The 22,265-nt window shown below is 39.8% G+C and overlaps 1 protein-coding gene across 10 annotated transcripts in view; it reads left to right on the plus strand.

Annotated features, from left to right (window-relative positions):
- The window catches only part of raraa (retinoic acid receptor, alpha a), a 564,031-nt gene that overhangs the window by 308,348 nt on the left and 233,418 nt on the right, over window positions 1-22,265 (plus strand). The window contains exon 1 of one of the 10 annotated variants that reach the window (XM_060848788.1): window positions 661-792. The exons of 8 other annotated variants lie outside the window; for them this stretch is intronic. In XM_060848788.1, coding sequence (XP_060704771.1) covers window positions 708-792 — 85 coding nt within the window. In that variant the 5' untranslated portion in view covers window positions 661-707. Of the gene's footprint in view, window positions 1-660; window positions 793-22,265 lie in introns of those variants that run through there. One more of the 10 variants, XM_060848786.1, reaches the window with a different exon arrangement.

The following is a 22,265-nucleotide window of genomic DNA, read 5'->3' on the forward strand; positions in this document are numbered from 1 at the left end:
AGATTTCCACAACCACCTTGAACTAAAGAAGAGCTGCTTTGTTTGCACACACCCGTTCCTGTCTCACTGTCTTGCATTATTATTATTGGGGTAGTTTTTCATCCGATAAGGTGACAAACCATATAGGAGCAGCTTTAAGATAGTCAAATGCCTGTGCAATGGTTAACTTTCATGTCGGGAGGTGGTATTTGTTGTGTCAAAATAGCAGGCAACTGCATTTTTACACTTGTATTGTTGTGAGACGGCTTTGATTCTATTCCTTAGAGACAGCTTAATTACTCTTCTTCCTCTCAGCAGAAGGATTGCTTTAAGTCCACATACTCACCTAATGGCTCTCAGAACCCTTTGTACTTGTTTTGCCCAAAACAAAGCAGGAAAAAAGGGCTTTTGTTTGGATCGATTTGTCTAAAGTAGTAAAGAAAAAGAACTCGTCTAGAAGGGTTAGAAGGTGCAGCCCACCACGCCTCATCCTTCCAGCTTCTGGCCCTGACTTGAAGCAGTATTGCTGTTCTCAGGGGAATCGACCCTGGGATTTTTGGGTGGATTTTTGCAATATCATTAATCACTGACCAGGGAGTCACTTGGCAACTGGCAAAATGTTTGTCATACGTGTAGAAATGGGAAGCAAGTTGAGCGATTGAGCTACCAGACAGGAAAATGCTCAGCGAGCAGCATGCACGGGGGCGACAGGCTGCAGACTGCTCTGAATGCCTTCACACGACAGGAAAGACGCCTGGGAAGGGGATAATAAGACAAGAGACAGGAAATCCTTAATGTTGCTGACAATCGCTGGTAAATATATAACTCTGAACAGAACCTAAAAGATAAAATTGGTTTGGATGTGCAGTGCTATTAAATGATATCCAGATTTAAGCTTTTGACTTCCAGGAATATATATTTTAATGCTTTGTATTTTATAAACAGTTGATTCCCACCGTTGATTGCAATGTTTGAAGTACTTTGCACAAAATGGTTTTTAGTTACCTGTATCTTTCATCATAGCATAGCTTGTGTTAATTAAACCAACTTAAGTGAAAAATGGTCATGTTTAAAACAAAAAGGTAAAATTGTAAAAGTGTTTTAATAGCTTATCCCACCAGAACTGCCATTTGAATAACTGATGATACTGTCTTTTTGTGCAAATGCTCTGGAGGGCAAGCGGCGCTAATCAGTCAAAACTTGTGCTCAGAATTCTATAGTGCATTGTACTGTACTCAATTCCATTTGTATGTTCCTTGAACAGTGGTTCACTAACTGCACTGTGCCATTGTATTGTCATACAATTAATTTGCATTGCACCATATGTGAAAGTTGTCTAATTCAGTCTCTCTGAAGATATATTTGTTGTCTTGCATTTTAATCATCTATACGGTGTTGAATTGTATTGTGTTAAGCTTTGTTCTGCTGTGTTCTCTTGAGTTGCTTTGGTTATGTTGTTTGATGTCAGTACTGTTGAATTTAATTGAATTGTGGTGCATTGTGCTGTGACATGTTACATTGAGGCCCCCTTGCACTTTAGAGTATGTTGCAAATATTTTGATTGCAAGAGACAATAATTTGCTGTTAAAAATACTGGTCGGTATTTGAACTGTGTTTACAAAATTATTGTACTAGGTAGCATTATGATCTGAGTTCTGATTTGGTAGCATTGTTGCATAATAGAAGGACTTTAAGTAGGTGAACATGTTCTGCCATTGACATCTCTATTAACTCACCACTGACGTACTCTATTGTCCCTCCAGTTGAAGGGCATCTACAGTACTTTGATGTAGCAGTTGTTAAATTATCTGTAATGCTGTGGAAGTGTTATATTAGAATATTCATTATCCACCAAAATAGAAATTGGTGAATGATTTAAGATCCATTTTATTCGTTAATGTCATCCTGAGTATATTTTATTCAAATCTCAACTGAGAGGATAATACATAGTCTCTGACATAAAAACGCACAGTTACCTGAATTCTATTGAAGCTTGCATCTGTGTAAGGTTGCACCAGACTTTTTTAGATTAGATTAGATTATTTACAGTGTGGAAACAGGCCCTTCAGCCCAACAAGTCCACACCGACCCGCCAAAGCGCAACCCACCCATACCCCTACATTTACCTCTTACCTAACATTATGGGCAATTTAGCATGGCCAATTCACCTGACCTGCACATCTTTGGACTGTGGGAGGAAACCGGAGCACCCGGAGGAAACCCACGCAGACACAGGGAGAACGTACAAACTCCACACAGTCAGTTGCCTGAGGCGGGAATTGAACACCGTGCCGCCCACTGTCACTGCCTTGTCATGCTCATTGATTCTGAGATGAGATTCTGACCCCATAACTCTTCATCAATGTTTTTAAGCAAGATTTAATAATTTGAGAATAATCATTGGAGTTCAATATTTGGATTTACACAAAGTAAGGAAGGACATTCAGCTCCTGGTAGTGGTGGTTCCTTGAAAGAGATTCAGTATTTTTTGTCTGGTGATAGGATGTTGGTGTCACTGGCTAGGTCAGCACTTATTGCCCATCCATAATTGCCCAGAGAGCAGTTAAGGGTCAACGCCATTGCTGTTGGTTTGGAGTCCCATGTGGGCCAGACGAGGCAAAGATGACAGATTTCCTTCCCTAAAGGACATTAGTGAACCAGATTTTTATTTACGACGATCGACAGTGGTTACATAGTTACCATTAAGTTAGCTTTTCCTTCAGTTATAATTTCAACATGGCAGGATTCGAACTCTGGTCCCAGAACTTTAGCCTAGGGTTTTGAATTGCTGGTCCAGTAAAATGATCAATTCACACCACTTCCCCTTTGTCCAGGAGCTAAGATGGAGAGGGCCAAGAATGTCAAGTTCCTAGGAGTGACAATAACCGACACTCTGTCCTAGACCTTCCACGTAGGTATGACAATAAAGAAGGCACAACAATGCTTCTTCTCCTTCAGGCAACTTAGGAAATTTGACATGTCCATGAGGACCCCCATCAACTTTTACAGATTCACCATAGAAAACATTCTATCCATAACGGCCTGATATGGCAACTGCTCTGCCCAGTACTATAAGAAACTACAGAAAGTTGTGTGCGTGGCCAGACCGTCATGGAAGACAACCTCCATTCTATGGACTCCATCTACACTTCTCGTTATCATGGAAAGGCTGACAACATCATCAAAGAGCCCTCTTTCAATTCCTTCTGCCGGGCAGAAGATAACAGAAGCTTGAACAGACTCATCAAGAGGTTCAAGACCAACTTCTTCCCTGCTGTTACTAGATTGTTGAATGGACCTCCCTACCTTCAAATAATGTTAATCTTGCTTTGCACAACTTCTGTGCAGCCATAACCTTGTATGTCTAGCTGTGTCTAAGCACACTAGATCTTCCTGTATTGCTTGCGCAACAAAAATTTTTCATGTACTTATGTGCATGTGATTGCAATAAATCAAGTCAAAATCAAATCAAAAATTAATTACACACCCTGTTCTATCCTATGGTACTGCAGATTTTTCCTTTTCAAGTACCTCCATTACAATCTAATGTGCTTCCACTACCCTTTTGCACATCACATTAATTTCATCATAACAGGAGTTCTTAAGTTTAGGAGGCGTCGTTGTCAGTGTTAGACAATTTTACAAGGAGATATTTTTTGAACAGCCATGAACATAACCACGGGTGAAGATAATGAGGGGTCTTTATTCCCTGTATCTAGCATTCCTTTAGAATGACTTACATTCCTCTTCCCAGAAGAAAATGTTAATAGCTGGAATCACTTACTGTTGCTTCAGAGAAAGACTCTTTACTGGACTAACTCCCCATGCTTTCTCGGCCATGAGTCATCTTCTAAACAATGATCCAACTTTGCCCTTTGCCGAAATCCCAGTTCATTTCCAGTCTTTAATCCTCTTGCAGAAATTTGAAGATAATTGGACATGTACATAGTGATAAAGCATAGTAGTTTTGTGCACCTATATCACAGGCACTATACTGATTCTAGTCTCTGAATTCTCTTCAGCCTCTTCTGAATAGTCAACAATTTGAAATATGCGCAATTCTAACTTGAGGACAAGCTTTGCTTCAGTCGATGACATCTGTCTAGTATGTAGACAGGGCAAAAGCACCAATTTCTTTCATTGCTTTCATTAATAATTGACTAACAACATAGTCAAAAGTCAGGAGAGCTTGACTAAACCTCATTGCTGGAAATCCATTCCTGGATGAGTTGCAGTTTCCTTCAGTTAAACATTGGGAATATCATCATTTGGTTTCTGGAAGGGACAGAAAATACTGCTGTCCCATCATTGATCCCATTGTCCTCCCAGGCCACTGTCTAAAACTGAACCAGACAGTCCATTTCTTTTTTGACTCTGAGATGAACTGTTGATCATAGTCCATCAAAAATGCCAGTGCCTTTCAACTGTATACACAGGCCCTGCTTCAAGTAACCTCGTGCTGGAACCCTTGCTTTTGCTACCTTCAGATTTAAATATACCAGCCCCTTGGTGATCCACCATCAATAACTTGAATTTATTCATACTCTGCAGACTGAATGCTAACTTGTTTGTTCTTTCTTGTTCACCCATCATGCTTGTTCTTGCTGACCTACAATGGTTTTCAGCCCATCAAGGTCTGTTTCCAAATTCTCCTTATTTATGACCTTCCTTCATCTAGTATTAACCCATCCTTCAGTCACCCCTTCTTAATATCCCCTGCACTTGGTGTATGATATAAAATGCCTTAAGATGTTTTCTCAAGTTCGCTGTGCTCCATTGATGCAGTTTGTTCCTGACTTGATACTTGATTTGAAAAATGTGTTGCTGGAAAAGCGCAGCAGGTCAGGCAGCATCCAAGGAGCAGGAGAATCGACATTTCAGGCATAAGCCCTTCTACTTGATTTGAAAAGAGCTCGTAAAGCTTTAACAAAATAATCAGTGAACTATATAGTCCATTGCGCCTGAGATCGGTGGTTGGCAAGTTGTTGGAGGGAATCCTGAGGGACAGGATTTTCTCATATTTGGAAAGGTGAGGACTGATTAAGGATAGTTAACATGGCGTCGTGCATGGGAAATTGTGTCTCACTAACTTGATTAAGTTTTATGAAAAAGTATCAAAGAGGATTGATGAGGGCAAAGCGGTGGATGTGATCTATATAGATTTCAGTCAGGCATTCGACAAGATTCCTCATAGACTGATTAGCAAGGTTAGATCTCATGGAATACAGGGAGAACTAGCCATTTGGATATAGAACTGGCTTGAAGGTAAAAGACAGAGGGGGATGGTGGAGGGTCGCCTTTCAGTCTGGAGGCCAGTGAGCAGTGATGTACCACAAGGATTGGTGCTGGGTCAACTGGTGCTTTTTGTCATTTATGTAAATGATTTGGGTGTGAACATAAGATATATGGTTAATAAGTTTGTCGATGACACCAAAATTGCAGGTGTAATGGGCAGTGAAGAAGGTTACCTTAGGGTACAGTGGAATCTTGATCAGATGGGCCAATGGGCTGAGGGATGGCAGATGGAGTTTAATTTTGGAAAGGCAAATCAGAGCAGGACTTTACACTTAATGGTAAGGTCCTGGGGAGTGTTGCTGAACAAAGAGGTTCAGGTTCATTGTTCCTTCAATCTGGAGTGGCATGTAGATAGGACAGTGAAGAAGGCATTTAGTATGCTTCCCTTCATTGGTCAGAGCATTGGATATAGGAGTTGGGTGGTCATGTTGAGGCTGTACAGGACATTGATTAGGCCACTTATGGCCTTCCTGTAGAGAAGAGATATTGTGAAATTTGAAAGGGTTCAGAAAAGATTTACAAGGATGTTGCTATGATTGAAAGGTTTGATTTACAGGGAGAGACTGGAACTATTTTCCCAAGAGCGTCGGAGGCTGAGGGGCGACCTTTTCGGGGTTTACACTCAGTGTAAGTCTTGTCTACAATAAGAGGTATACCCTTAGTGTTTTAGGGAAGGTGGTCCAGAATCCATGTTCGGAAAAGATGTAGGAATATCGTTCCAAGGCAGAGAACCTCCACTTGCACGAATAGAATGTTGAGACTGTTCTCCTGAGAGGGGAAGAAAACTTTCAAAATCAATTGTCCACCACCTGATGAAGGAGCAGCGCTCCAAAAGCTAGTGCTTCCAAATAAACCTGTTGGACTATTACCTAGTGTTGTATGACATGTCGAGACAACATAACTAGAGAATGTTTCCACTAGCACAAAGTTGGCCCACCAAAGGAGAGAGATTTGAGGCGAATGACAAAAGAAAACTAAAGATGGCATGAGGATAAAATTCGGAGGCAGTGAGGTTTTGTGACTTGGAATGCACTGCATAATAATGGAGATTCAGCCATGGCTTTCAAAGGAAATTGGTTGAGCACCTGAAGAGACAAATTGTGCAGGGCAGGGGAGTGGAACTAGCTGAGTTACTCCTCCAGATATCCAAATGGCCTCCTGTATTGTAGTAATCCTGAGGCTCTGATTTGCCATACAGCTGTATTCTGTATTTTGATTTTCACTTCTTGTTGTCATTTGGGTGTGTATTTTATATGCAGCTGCCTGTTGTATTTACATTGCACAGGATTACACAGATAAGATTACACTGATACACACAAAAAATGCACTGTGAATATTGGAATGTATACTAAATCTTTCATAAAGTTGAAGAAAATGAAATGTTTAAAATGCAATTTGTGCAGAATTTGTCTTTCTGAACGTTCATTGAAAAGAAACTTTCTTTCTCAGCTGCATGATTGTTTGATTTCCAAAGCTAAGAAAATCCAGGCATACCTTTCTACTGTTGTTTTTGTCCAAGTGAGTACGAGTGGTTGAATACTTTGTGTCTCACTGCAGATGCAATATTGGCTCCAGACATCAGAGTGCCATTGAGCTTTCCTGTGCGAGGACTGTAGGCACAAAGTAGGCTATTTGGCCCGTTGAGATTTCATTGACATTGAATGAGATCATGGTTGATTTAATCATCTGGAAATCCACTTTCCTGCCTTTTTCCCCCATATCCCTTGTTTATGTTTCTAATTAAAAGTATGTCCATCTTAGCTTTGAATAGTCTTAATGGTCCAGCTTTAACACTTCTCTGTGGTAAAAGGGAACTATCTCTCCATATCTACCCTGTCAACCCCCTCAGAACCTTATGTTTCATTCAGCTCCACTGATTCTTCTGAATTCCGATGAGTGCAATCCCAACCCACTCAACTTCTCCTCATAAGAAAATCTTTCCATACCCAGGATCAACTCATTGAATTTTTTTCTGGCCTGTCTCCAATGCCAGTATATCTTCACTTAGAAAAGGGAACCAGAACTGTTCACAATATTGTCAGTGTGGTCTGTCTCGATCCTTGTGTATTTTATTCAAGACTTCCCTATTTTTCTTGTTCATTCCCTTTTCCAGTGTTTCATTTACTGTTCTTATTGCCCATTGAACATGTATGCTGGCTTTTTATGACTCCTGTATAAGGACTCCCAAATCCCTCCACTGAAGCATTCTGCATTCTTTCTTCATTTAACTAATATTCATCTCATTTATTCTTCCTACCAGAGTGAGGTATTCACTACATTATTTTCTGTCTGTCGAGTTCTGGCCCTCTCATTTAACCTGTCTATATTCTCTGTTGACTCTTTGTGTCACCTTCACCACTTGCATTCTCACTATTTTTGTGTATCTGCAAACTTAGCAAGAGTACATTCACTTCCCTCGGCAAATGTAAGTATTTGTGGCCCCAGCACTGATTCCTATGGCATTCCACTTGTTATGGTTTGCCACCCTAAAAATGACCCCTTTTATTTCACCTCTCTGACTCAATTAGTGAACGAAATTTTCTAACTGTGCAGACAGCTTGGGCTGTGATCTTAACTAGCTTTAGTGTGATACTTTGTTGAATGTTTTTTACGTGTCCAAATATACTGCATCTACTGGTTCCCCATGCAAGGTCAAAGGAATACATTTCGCAGCCAAACTTATTAAATGTAAATGAGTAAGTGAAGAGTTCTAACGCATTTTAGATTTTACAGTAGTTATTAAACCTTCCTAATTTGAATAAATAGAAAATAGTCGCAATGTACTTAATAATTTTGTGACTTTTTTTGCTATCCATGGAAACTGTAAGGTCAGACTTTTCTCTTTCTGCAGATTTCAGATGAGTTTATTGATATGAAACAAAGATTAAAAGAAGTAAATGAAATGGAGCAAATTTAAGTAATGCTTTCCATTTATATATATTCAAATCAATCCTGTATAATATTTGTATTTTAAAGGAATGTTTTAACCTTTGATACACCTGGTCCAGATTGAGACTGCAGTATTTGTGTTCAAATAGCGTTGAACATTTTATTTCTGTCTCATAGTAACACTGATGTTCAACCTCAAGTAACGTGACACAATAAAGATGCCAATAGAAATGTACAGCACGGAAACCGATCCTTTGGTCCGACTCGTCCATGCCGACCAGATATCCTAAATTAATCTAGTATCATTTGCCAGCACTAGGCCCATATCCCTTTAAACCCTTCCTATTCATATGCTCATCCAGATGCCTTTTAAATATTGTAATTCTACCAGCCTCCACCACTTCCTCTGGCAGCTCATTACACATGCACCACCCTTTGAGTGACAAAGGTTCCCCTTTGATCCCTTTTAAATCATTCCCCTCTCACCTGAAACGTATGCCCTTTAGTTCAGAATTCCCCCACCCCTGTTTACCCTATCCATGCCTCTAATGATTTTATAAACCTCTATAAGGTCACCCCTAAGCCTCTGACATGGTATTTCTTAGGGAAACAATGTTTAATCAAAGCACTTTCAAATATGAAGAAACTGACCTTTAGTGTTTTGATGTCATTGTACACCCAGACTTTTGTAGGCCTTGGAATCTTCTGTGTGGGATTGAGTGCCTGTAAATCCTTTTCCATCAAACAGCTTTGAGTACTTATTTTTTTAGTTTAATGATGCAACTGTGCACATCAATACCAAGGTCTTGGCCCTAAAATCCAAATCAATGGCATTGTTTATCATGCAACAAGTGGATAGTATGTCAGCTGTAAGTATTCTGGAAATGGCAGTCTTTTAGTCCATGAGTGAAATAAAGAAGTGTTTTTAATTATGTTTGACATTAATGGATTTTTAAAACCCTTCAGCACAAATTTTTAGCTGATTGTATTTCGTTTCGCTGAGTTAAGTGTTTCCTTGCTGACCAGCCCTCAGACTTGCTAATACTAGTACACGATATTATATGGACAAAAGTAGTCTCTATTTTATGAGTTAGCGTTTTATGAATGTTTGGAAAACTGGCAACAGATTGCAGTGTAAACTGGACATAAGAACAAACAATGCCTTGAGTCCTGTTCTCTTCGGATGTGCTCATTGATCCCAAAGTGCTTAATTTGATGTTTCTTCATACCATTGAGCTTAGTCTCTCAAAGCCTGACATTTGTTCACTATCAGCTGTATGTCTGGTATATTCTTTCAGTATCCTAAGGCTGAATCATGTCACCATTTGGTTTATTAGTTCTGATGCTTTTATTACAATGCAGTGTTCAGAATGTTGTCAAGTTGTTGAGTACTAGTTTTTCAACTGATGGTCCTAATAACTTTTACTAAAGAGATGAGCTAAGTGATGTTTGCAACAAAAAAAAATTGGATGAATATGCTTTTAATTAGCCCACAGATGTATTTAATCAAACTTGTGTTTGACTGCAAAATAGTATATTGGAGGTGTCTGAGGATATGCCTGTCCGTCTTGTGTCCTGTCCATGTTGTTTCCTGTTTGACAGCTTGGAATGAGTAATCCGAAGAGCTCTGGTGAGATACAACACTAGACTTTGTATTCTTTCCCAAGTGATCAAACAGACATGGTGATTCGTTTACAGCATTATTTCATTGTGCATGACAAGGCAGTAGTTTTCAGAATTGGTTTCTGCTTCTCACATTATTCTTTATAAAAGCTTAGTATCAATTTTGTTGCTTTATTTCCAGTTTTCTGCTTTGAATACCCAATTTATTTTATTTGTGTATACTTTCAGGCAGCTGTCCAGCTGGTTGAACACACCCTTGATCAGAATTTTCTTTCAGATTTGAATCTCTTTGTAAGTTTATTTGTCGGAGGTACTTTTTATACTGAGTCAGTGAAGTGGGAGTTTTCAGGAGAGCCCTTTCAGGTTTTGTTTCAAAACTTTAGCATCAAAACCTAGCTCTTAGCCTTCTAAACCACAGCAGAATCAAAGAATGTTTAATAATTAATTTGCTGCATATAGCTTTTCTGTTGATGCTGCCAATCGGATTCTGACATCCTTGGAATAGCTAGAGACATTTATACTCCCATAAACTGTTAGCAGTTTCATAAATTAACATTTCATGGGGCTATGAATTTACCATCAGGAAAAGGGATTTGGACTTAAATAGCAGAGACCAAGTAATCTGAATAAAACAAAACTTGATGCAAAGCTTTGTCAATGGGAAAGTGACTTTGTTTATTTTCCAGAGTTAGTGTCAAAGCAAGAGGACTCAAAACCACTTTGGGAAGCCGTTTTTCCTGGTACTTTCTTAATTGCAAAGTTCTGGCAAATTGGCTACTATTTTTGAGCCTCTGAGCTAGGGAGAGTGTGGAGAAATGGCATCTGCCTTTTCAGCTCCCTCATATTGCCAGAGGGTATTTGCAGAATTACTTTGCTACTCTCTCGGTTTTTATTCCTGTGTATGAATTTAGTGTGCGTATGTTAAAAATATGCTGGATGTAATAAACAAAGGTTACTGGCCCGAAAACATCAGGTTGCCTATGCAAGGGCAGCATTTCTTCTATCCATTTTAGCCTTGACTTGACCATTGCTGAAACAAGCTGATTCAGATCGTCAACCCTATAACATGCGTTGTTGTGTGTTTATTACTGCAATGACTAGTTATTGAGACGTCTGATCAAGTCATGGCTCAGTATATTTTGTTGCTTGAACTTTGTAGTTTCAAAAAGGAGTTAGATATGGTTGTGAGGATTAAAGGGATCATAGAATGTAGGGAGAAAAATCCCATGCAAGGACTGCACAAAACACTACATAGGACAACAGGAAGACAGCTCACGATCCGCATCCATGAACACCAACTAGCCACGAAACGACACGACCAGCTATTCTTAGTAGCCCCACACGCAGATGACGAGCAACATGGGTTTGACTGGGACAACACTACTATTATAGGACAAGCCAAACAGCGAACAGCCAGGGAATTCCCAGAGGCATGGCACTCATCCACAGATTCAATCAATAAGCACATCGACCTGGACCCAATATACCGGCCACTGCAGCGGACAGCTGGGACTGACAACCGGAAGCGGCAGATTCTAACCACTACAAATGCCGGAGGAAAGATCACAGAAGCACTTCAAAGGAGGCTCCCAAGCACTGAGGATGTCACCTAGACAGGGGACGAAACGTCTGCAATACAAATTCCCAGCTCGGCGAAGAGAACCACAGTATATATAATTTCAGTTATATCACACTCGAAACTTTTGCTATAAATTTGTATCTTACAATCTTATACTCCACAACCACCTGATGAAGGAGCTGCACTCAGAACGCTAGTGCTTCCAAATAAACTTGTTGGACTATAATCCGGTGTTGTAGGAATCAGGGGATTCCTTAAGAAGGGCTCATGCCCGAAACATCGATTCTCCTGCTCCTTGGATGCAGCCTGACCTGCTGCGCTTTTCCAGCAACACATTTTCAGCTATAATCTAGTGGTGTGTGGTTTTTAACTTTGTACACCCCAGTCCAATTCCGGCACCTCCAAATCATTCTCTATCAGATTTGGTGCAAATGCCAACGCAAGAGCACATTTAATTGATTTCTAACCCATTTGGGAAGTTGCTTTCAACGGTATAGACGTTGGAGAGAAAACTCCGACAGTGTTGGATCAATTCTCTATTCTTTGCATCCTGCTAATAATGTGACTTCATGAATTTAATGTTCAGTCTCAGAAACTGAGGTTACGACAGGACTCTAACTGAGGAATCGGGGATCTTTGTATCACAACCACAAGCCAGATGTTTCTGTCTTTTTTTTCAATTCGTTATTCAATGTTGCATTGACTTAAATCTGGAATTGATAACAACACCCCCACCCCTGCAAAGTCCTCTTCACTCACACTTGGGATTTTGTGTTTGACTGATCTCATTAAATCCTTGCTCCAAACATGGACCAAAGAACTAAACTCAGTGGGGAGGTGAGAATGATTGCCCTTAATATGATGGCAGCTGTTGACCAAGAGTGACAACAAGGTACCCAATCAAAACTGAATTCAGTGGGAATTGAGGGAAATTCTCCTAGCACAAACAAAAATGGTTTTGCTTGTTGGCAGTCGATCATCTCAGTTCCAGGACATTGCTGCTTCTGTTCCTCAGGGTAGTGTCCTAGGCTCAGCCATCTTCAGATGTTTCATCAGTATTCTTTCTTCTATCATAAGGTCGGAGGTAAGAATGATTGTAGATGATTGTGCAATATTCAGAACAACATAATCTGTGTCATGAACTGAAAACAACAAATGCTGGAGATCACAGTGGATCAGACAGCATCCATGACGAGGGAGCAAGCTAAGATTCTGATGAAGAGTCATCAAGACTAGAGATGTTACTCGACTGGTTGGACCTAAGGTTCTGTTTCCGTGCTGTATGACTCTGTGACTAGAAGGACAAAAGTAGTGAATGCATGAGAATACAACTGCCTGCATGTTCTCTTCTAATCATACGTTATCCTGATTTAAAATGTATCACTGCCCCTTCACTGACTGTGTCTCAAAATTTTGAATTTCCCTTTCTAACAGTGTTGTAAGTGTACCTGCATCATATGGGTTGCAGGAGTTCAAGAACGTGGCTCAGTATCACCCTCTTAATCTTACCAGTGAAGCCCAAGCCCCCTGAAAGAATACAAGAAAGTTTTCTTTACATCTAATTTCCCCTGCACTTACCAGGAACTCCTACTGAGAAGCCTGTCAATTGGAGAATACACAAATGAGCTAGTACATCAGACTATCAATCTCATTCCTGAAGAAGGGCTCATACCTGAAATGTCAATTCTCCTGCTCCTTGGATGCTGCCTGACCTGCTGCACTTTTCCTGCAACACATTTTCAGCTATCAATCTCATCTGACCCTTGGAACCTGTAGAGAGACTCCAGCAAGTCGATTTCACAGTGCTGGGCTAAAAAAGGAGGCTGCACATACTGAGCCAAGTTTGATTTTTTTTAATTGAAAATTTGGTGCTTGCAGAAAGTATCGTTCAGGTTCAGAGGAAAAGAAAGCAGCTCTGAGATACAAACAATCTTGCCAGCCTGAAAGCGATGACATTTTACTTCATTCACGTCAACACCTGAGCCCTTCGTAAAAATAGCAGCAGGAACAAGGGGAATGAAATTCGACCTTGCCAGTCAGTGCATATTTGCAACGTGCAAGATGTCAACTGCAACACTTCACTACAAATGTGTGTCAGTTGTAACTGGGAATGGTTAGTTGAGTTGTTTACATCACTTTCAGTGATGACCTATTGATTTATTTCTCCCTTCTGTTTTTTGATCGATTTAAGACAGGAGAAAGATTCTCTGTTAGTTGGATGGAAGTTTGGCAAGCGTCAACATCCTGATTGTCCATTTGCTTTGAAAACAGAATTCATTTTTGCCAATTACAGGCTGAATTTTCTCCATTATTCTTAGTACAATCCTTTGAAGTTACATTCTGTGTTAACACCTTGCCCTTAGAGATGAATTGGGTTCTAACGAAACATTTCACAGGGATGCGGACATTGGTGGTGAGCTGGAAACTTCATATGAAAAGTTATAGATGAGCATAAAGTTGAAATCTCTGCTAATGAACATAGAGCGGTATTCTAGATAAGATCACTATTTTTGCTTTAAAGTCTGGAAAGGATCTGCAACGAGGTGCTAAACCCCAGAATTCCCTTTCTAACCCTCTTTGCCTGTCTTTCTCCATGTTTAAGATGCTCTTTAAAACCTACTTCTTTGACCAAGCTATTGCGCAGCGGTACACTTATCTCCTTTTGTGATTCAGAGTTGGTCTTTTTCTGCTGCTAATGCTACTGTGCAATACTTGGGTTGCTTCACCACATTTAAGATGCTATATAAGTACAATTGTTGTTCAGCATTCATTTAAAATAAACTTGCCCGGAAACTCGGAGAATAATTTGAACTACAGTTTATTATAAATGACTTAGATAAAGTCTCGGAAAGTACGGTTGACAAATTTGCTGATGACACAAAGACGAGAAGAAAAAATGTAAGTTGTAAATAGGACATGAGGCTACAAAGATATGTAAATAGGTTAAGTGAGTGAGCAAAAATGAGGCAAATGGATTATCATGTTGGAAAATGTGAGTTTGTCCATTTTGACAGGAAGAATAAAGAAGCATTTGATTTATCGTCACATGTATTTTGTTACAAATACAATAAAATATTTTCTACAGTGTCGCCACTCTCTGGTGCTGTCTTAAAAATAAACCAAACCTAAAATATAAAGGCAGAAGAACAAAGTGTTCATGGATCTGCCGACGCAGCAGCTGCTGATGCCAAAGGGTCTCGTACTGAGCCCAAACTTGCCTCCAGTGAGAGAATGCAGAACAATGGCACGTGAGTGTCCTTGTGCATGAATTACAAAAGGTTGTATGCAGGTACAGCAAATAATTAGGAAAGTAATAAAATGTTATAATTCATTGTGAGGGGAATTGAGTGGGAAAGTTGTGCTTCACTTATACATGACACTGGTGAGACAATGTCAGGAGTACCATGCACAATATCGGTCACCTTATTTAAGGAAGGCCGTAACTACATTGGAGGTGATTCACAGAAGGCTTACCAGACTAATATCTGGAGCAAGAGCGTTTTCTGAAAAAAAAGGTTTGGATAGCGGCTGAAGTCTAGAAGAATTAAGACATGACTTGATTGAAACTTTGAAAAATTCTGAGGGATTTGGATCGAGTAGATGTGGAGAGGATGTTTCTTCTCGTGGAAGGATCTGGAATTAGGTCAGTGTATAAAAATTAGAGATTGTCCATTCGAAAGATAGATTAGCCAGTTTTGTTTTTCTGATAGTCATGAGTCTTTGGAACTCTCTTTGTGAAAGGTGGTGGAAGCAGAGTCCTTAAATATTTTTAAGGCAGGGCGAGATAGATTCTTATTATATTTTTCTAATCAACTTCTTCGGATGTTATTACATATCTCTGGGGTAGGTGGGACTTGAAACTAGGCCTCCTGATTTGGAGGTGTAGATTTTTGTTAAATGAGAGTGAAGTTATCAAGTGTAGACAGTAATGCAAAAACACATCACTGCTGGATTGAGACCTTCCTGACTTATATCAGGAGAAAGATTTCCTCAGCTTTGAAAAGCCCAACCTGCAGTTTTTCAAATGTAAATGATTTTCAAAATCGATGGATGAAGTCCAAAGATGTGCATGCTAGGTGGATTATCCATCTGAAATTGCCCATAGTGTTTAAGGATGTGTAGGTTAGATGCATTAGCCATGGGAAATGCAGGGTTACAGGGAAAGGGTAGGGGGATGGGTCAGGGTGTTGGGCCGAATAGCCAGCTTCTACACTGTATGGATTCTGTGGATCTCCTTGCCATGCTACTTGCCACTTCCTGTATCCAACAAAACCTCTGATAACTCTCTGATTATTACAGCCTTGTATCATAGAGATTCCTACCCAATAGTTGGCCTGTAACACAATCAAGTCAAATGGGAAATCGACTAAAGCAACTTTAATGTGATCCTGCCATTAAATTTGCCCAATCTCTGCCAACCTGGAATTGCCTGGTTTTCTGCTGTGTAAATGTAACCCTGCTACCTTTCTGTCTCCCCTAAAATATCCGGGCATTTGTGTGGTTTGACCTGCAATTTGCTGATTCATAATTTCTTTCCTTTTTATTCCTGATAATTTTAGTCTGAAAAAGTTTTCACATTGAAATATCACACCAGCTTGACACACTCCTAAACGAACCATGATATCAAGTTTGCTATTTAACTAATCTTGGCAAGGCCCCAGCTACTTTGCTGTTGAAGTATCATTCGTTTTGTTGAATCAATGGAGGACTTACTCTTAAAAATACATTGCTTTTAAGGCACTTTTATGCCCTTGGTCGCACAATTCCCCATTTGAGAAAGGGACAAGAATGGCCCTTAAATCTCTGTCTTACCATTGTGTAACTGAATGGTGTGAGTAGGCAGGAAAGCCCTTTGATTTTCATGCCTGTCCCTAGAGGAAGGCAGCAATGGTGATCAAGAGCTCTATACCTTACCCTGAAGTATGTGCTGCTATCCTGTGATGGAAGTGCACTATGCCATGAGGCCATCCTGTTCATTTCGGCTCTTGAAATACATATGGCTGTGCTCCTTGCTCTTACACTGTTGTTCTTCTCGCTCTCAAGTGCTGAGTTTATGAAATTGAGGGAGAGCACCAATATTGGGTCAGTCTCCTGTTGCTTTTCTTGAGAATATTCAAACCTTGTCCACAGATCAGAAACATGGGTGCACTTTGCCTTGTCCAGTTGAAATGGATGGCTTCTCCCTTTCCTGTAACACACAATTTTATAATGCTTCCATCATTTTGGTAAGGGATCTTATTTATGAAGGAAAATAAAACTAATGACTCTTCCTTTTGGCTGAGTGGGGGAAGGAGTGTTGCAGACCATGATTTTGTCTTTATTCCTCATTCCCACTTGGGGTCTGTTTTCGCCCTGCAGGAGGACCAGTACAAAACTTCTCACTTAGAGTCACAGAGATGTACAGCATGGAAACAAACCCTTTGATCCAACACGTCCATGCAGACCAGATATCCTAAACTAATCTAGTCCCATTTGCCAGCACTTGGCCCATATCCTTCTAAACCCTTCCTACTCATGTACCCATCCAGATGCCTTTTAAATGTTGTAATTGTATCAACCTACACCGCTTCCGCTGGCAGCTCAGTCCACACACCAATCTCTGCGTGAAAAAGTTGCCGCTGAGGTCCCTTTTTTTTTGTAGATATTTTTATTGAAATTTAACATTTTTGCAAATTTACAAAAATAAACAAAACTCTCAAATACAAACATTGATGTACAATTAAATCATATATACAATAGTCATAATTTAACAAAGAAAAGAGAAAGAAAACAAAAAAAGAAAAAAAAGAAACGAAAAAAAGATAGAAAAAAAAACTCAACTTTCTGCTAATCTAACCTATAACTAACCAGAGTGTATACCTAAGTCTCTTACATGCTCGGAATGTATAAACATCAAATATAATAAAACCCGTATTCGCGCAGGATTCCTCTCCCAAGGGGCCCCGGAGCAGCCCGGTCTGAAATCTTCACTAAATAAAAGCCCTTGTTAGGATAGCCGAAATATCTGCATTTATATAATTCAAAAAGGGCTGCCATATTTTATAAAATAATTCAGTCTTTCGGTGCACCATATTTGTGAGGAAGTCAAGGGGGATATATTCCATAATTAATCTGTGCCAATTTGAAAGTCCAGGGGGGCCCTCAGCCACCCAGTTCACCAAAATATTTTTCCTTGCACAGAAAGAGAGAATAGAAAATAGTCTCTTCCCATGCATATCCAGAGATGAGAGGTTCGAAAAGCCCAAAAGGAGAGATACAGGGTCCACCCTAATTTCCGTTCCTAAAATTTCTGTCAGGGTATTTGCCACTTTAGTCCAGTATCTGCGGATTTTCTGACAAGTCCACAGACAATGTACAAGAGTACCCACCTCTATTTTGCATTTAGGACACATTGGAGATGCTCCTGCCCTAAATTTTGCCAGTCGAGCCGGAGCTATATGGGCCCTATGAAGTATCTTTAGTTGGATAGCCTGAGTTCTGTTACAGATAGCAATTCTTCTAGCATTTTCCCAAATGTCATTCCACATATCCTCAGAGATTTCTAGCCCCAAGTCCTGCTCCCATGTTTTAAGCAGGTCATCCATGTCTCCTGAGACTCCATCATGGAGCAAATGGTATATAGTACTAACGGAGGATGCCCCCGCTGGTCGTAAGACGTCACGTTCTCTGTCTGATTTATAAAGACTATCTATTAATGTAGTCTTCCTCTGTATATAATCTCGAACTTGGAAGTATCGAAAGAGATCCCCATTAGGTATTCCGAATTTCAGACGCAGCTGCTCAAAGGATATCAGGATCCCATCTTTAAATAGGTCCCCTAAGCATGAGATGCCCCTGGATCTCCAGAGTTTAAAGGTGGCATCTGCAATCCCCGGTTGGAATCCCCATGCGCCTACTATTGGTGCATGGGGGGATGTTTTATGTGAGTTACCCTCATTTTGCCGCATTATATTCCAGGCCTTAATTGTGTTTAATATTATGGGATTTTTACAGTGGTCTGTAATGATTTTCCTCTTATCTGAAAATAAAAGGTTAATAAGTGGGTATTTTACTTGGGAGGCTTCGATATCCAGCAAATTGATTGTGGATCAGATGAAACCCAATCAGCTATGTAACTTAGTAGGGAGCTTAACTGATATTTCCTGAAGTCTGGGAAGCCCAGTCCTCCCCTTGCCTGTGGAAGCTGTAGCTTCTTCAGCTTAATAAGGGGCCGTCTATGGTTCCAAATAAAGGAGCCCAACCAGCCATATAATTTACGTAGGGCTAGCCTTGGCAGCATCAGCGGGAGCATTCTCATAGGATATAAGAGACGGGGCAGAACATTCATTTTAATTAATGCTATTCTCCCTAGCCAGGAAATCGGAAAGTCTCTCCATCGCTGGAGGTCCTGCCTTATCCTTTCCATTAATTGTACAAAATTAGCCCTATACAGCTGATCAAATACTGGCGTGATAAAAATACCTAAATATAAGAAGCCCTCCAGGGACCAACGGAAGGGAAAAGGGGATCCGTCCATTAAGTGGGGTATCATAGCCAGACCACCCATTGGCATGGCTGAGGTCCCTTTTAAATCTTTCCCCCCTCGACCTATACCTATGCCCTGTAGTTCTGGATCCGCCCCACCCCTCCAACAACTGTGGAAAGTTTAACATATCCATGCCCCTCATGATGTTATAAACCTGTATAAGGTCACCACTCAGCCTCTGACGCTCCAGGGGAAACAGCCCCAGCCTATTCAGCCTCTTCTGTGAGGCCAAGGAGACATCAGCTCCTGCAAAGGAAATGGTGGTGGAGAACAAAGAACTCAGCTCTTGAACAAGTCCACAGGAACTCTCTCTGTGGTTATTGGCAGGTGTGTAGTGAATGGGCTGTTTGATCTCTCATTCCTTTTCAAACTTTATTTTTCTTATTCGGAGCTCATTTACAAAAATTAAATAGCTGCAGTGTTGGTTAATAGCAAAGAAATTTGCTGTTTTGTTAGCATCTCAGTGCTTAACTTGGTCATATAAGACCCTTTGTCCATTTGCTCACTGTAAGGATTAATTCTGCTAGAAAATTAACAATGGCATACTAAATTTGCATGCACTGATGCCATAAACAGTCCATAAACAGTCATTTCTCACACTGAGCTACCTAAATTTGCAATGAAAGAAGTACTGATTCTAATCATATGCATTTGTACACGTCATAGGTAAATGTAACAAAATATGTTAAGAATAATAATTACATGGCAGTAAAACAGTGAATGGTTCATATGATATCATTAACCTCAAGGGTACTTTGTGTACAATATTATTGGTAATATCAAACAGGACCAGTCTGAACAAGAATGAATGCATCTTATGCACATTTAAGACTTGCCGTGTGAAATAGCTGATCGTTAGTACAAATAGAAAACAGGGAGGGTTCACACTGCTGCCAATGCAAATTAATGTTGTATTTTCATTTCTCCCCCACCTCCCTGGTCTTGCTGGACACGGTTCTGTAAGTGCTTTCAATTTTCAGTCCTGAAAAGTAGTTTTGCATTTTAGCAGCAGCTGGCAGGCTGTTAAATGGAATCACCTAACCAACCTGATCAATGAAAACTTAACCAAAGGGATAGGTTTTAAGGAGCACGTCACAAGAGATGTAGCAAGCAAATTCTGAGATTTCAGACCTAGGAAGAGTCATACCCTAAGGGTTTTAACAATGAGAATGGATGAAATCTGTAATGAACAACATATTTTGGCTCTAGTTTGGACCAAATCAACTTGTAGAACCCTCTAGAACTTCATCTTTGTCTCAGGATGGGCAGCAATAAATGCAAATGGAAAACTGTTCACAAGTAGAATCAGACTTCCAAGTTTGGATAGTCACAGTCGTTTTTTTTCTCGAAGTGATAAATAGTAAGATGTTTCAGTAGACTTCTACCAACTCACTGAGCATCTTTAAGAAAGCTGTGTAGTGAGCAGATTCTAGAATTCAAGTTTAAGGGCATAGTTTTATGAAACGCTGGTATGTTATTCATTCCAGAGCAACAGTAGCTGAATAAAGTTCATTATTTTGCTTTTTCATAAGTTGCATCTTGTTTATATTATTTGTGCAGAAATTTTCGATGAGCTTAGTTAGAAACCATAATACTATGGAGTGAATGGACTTAGCCTTTTCAGTGTTTTTTAGTTCCATGTCCCAACATCAACTATTGTGAAATATAATTGGTCATTTCAAATAAACAGTATATTGCGAATGCAGCCATTTAGTGAGGGAGGTTTGTACAGTGGAGCTGTTTGTGTAGCATACAGAAGAGTCTACAGATAGATCTTAGTGAGTTGCAACACAGTAGTACAATCAAGTGGTTTAGAGACCATTATCAATTACATCAGAAGAGCACTGGCTGTATTTGTATCGTTTTGCTTATATAACAGTTGTCTCTACACATAAATTGTAATTCAAAATGTTTTAAGACAATGTGGCTTGACAAACTTTATAAAACATATTTCTTTGAAATCACTTGATTGCATTACAGCATGTGTGTTAGGAACAGGAGGAGGCAATTCAGACTTTTGAACTTCACCATTCAAATGGATGATGTTTTATCTTCTACTTCCACACCAAACATTTCCCACTATCCCCTTATCCCTTGATATCATTAATATCCAGAAATATTGTATTGAACATGCTTCTACAGCTCTCTCGGATGGAGAATTGCTGAGATTTGCTACTCTCTGAGTGAGGAGAGTTCTTTTCATTTTGGCTTGAAATGACCTGTCCTTTATTTTGAGAATATGTCCTTGGTACAAGACTCACCAACCTGTTCCCATCACCCTGCTTTGCCTTGTAAGAATTTATAGGTTTTAATTAATTACCTCTCATTCTTTGAAACTCTTGAGAGAATATAAACTAATTTCTTCTTTCCTTCCTCATAAGACAATATCCCTATCCCAGAGATTAGAATAATGAATCTTTGTGGCACTCCTCCTATCAGATTTGCATTCTTTAGAAAAGGAAACCAAAACTGCACACATTACTCCAAGATGCAAACTCACCAACACTGTACATTGTGGCAAGAGAAAGTTTACTCCTACATTCAAATACCCTTGCGAGGAAGGTTAGCACACAGTTTGCCTTTCTATTGCTTGCTGCACCTGCATCTTAGCTTTTAGTGACTCATGAACAAGGACGCCCGTTGGACATTAATATTCCTAACCTTTTATCATTTAACAAATACTTTGTCTCCCTGTTTTTGTCTACCAAAATGGATTACTTCACACTTCTTTACATTATATTCTACTTGTCACATTCTTGCCTACTTAGCATGTCCGAATTCCCTTGAAGCCTCCTTATATCATCCTACAGTTCAGTGGTTAATTGAAGTCTCTGCAATTCAGAATATCAATACATTTTTCTTAGTCTGCCCTAGTTTTGGTTGTGATTTGAAGTTAGAAGTTAGAAGTGTCACTACCGTAGCCAAGTTGCCAAAACTTACACCTCTGAATCAGAAAGCTGTAGGTTCAAATCCCATTCCAGGATATCAGCTTAAAAATGAAAAATGACACTCCATTGTGGTACTGAGAGAGCACGGTCAGTCATCTTAGCTTTCAGAGGAAATTTTGAAATGAAGTCTCATCTCTCCTCTCAGATGAATATAAAAGATCCAAAGGCATGACTTTGAAGAAGAGTAAGGGAGGTATTCTTATTCTCTGGACCAATATTTATTCCCTTATCAGAAAAGTAGGTTATTGGTGATTAATGTTTGATGTTTGTGGGAACTCGCTACACCAATTGTGCCACGATTGCTTTATTGGAACAATAACTACACTTCAAAAATACTCATTTGTAAAGCTTTTGGGATGTCCAGTGGCTGAGAAAGATACCTTATTAATGCAAGATTAGGTTAACTGACCCCATGCCACTGATTTTC

Source organism: Hemiscyllium ocellatum, chromosome 32, assembly GCF_020745735.1.
Source record: "Hemiscyllium ocellatum isolate sHemOce1 chromosome 32, sHemOce1.pat.X.cur, whole genome shotgun sequence".
In the NCBI taxonomy this organism is placed as follows: domain Eukaryota; kingdom Metazoa; phylum Chordata; class Chondrichthyes; order Orectolobiformes; family Hemiscylliidae; genus Hemiscyllium; species Hemiscyllium ocellatum.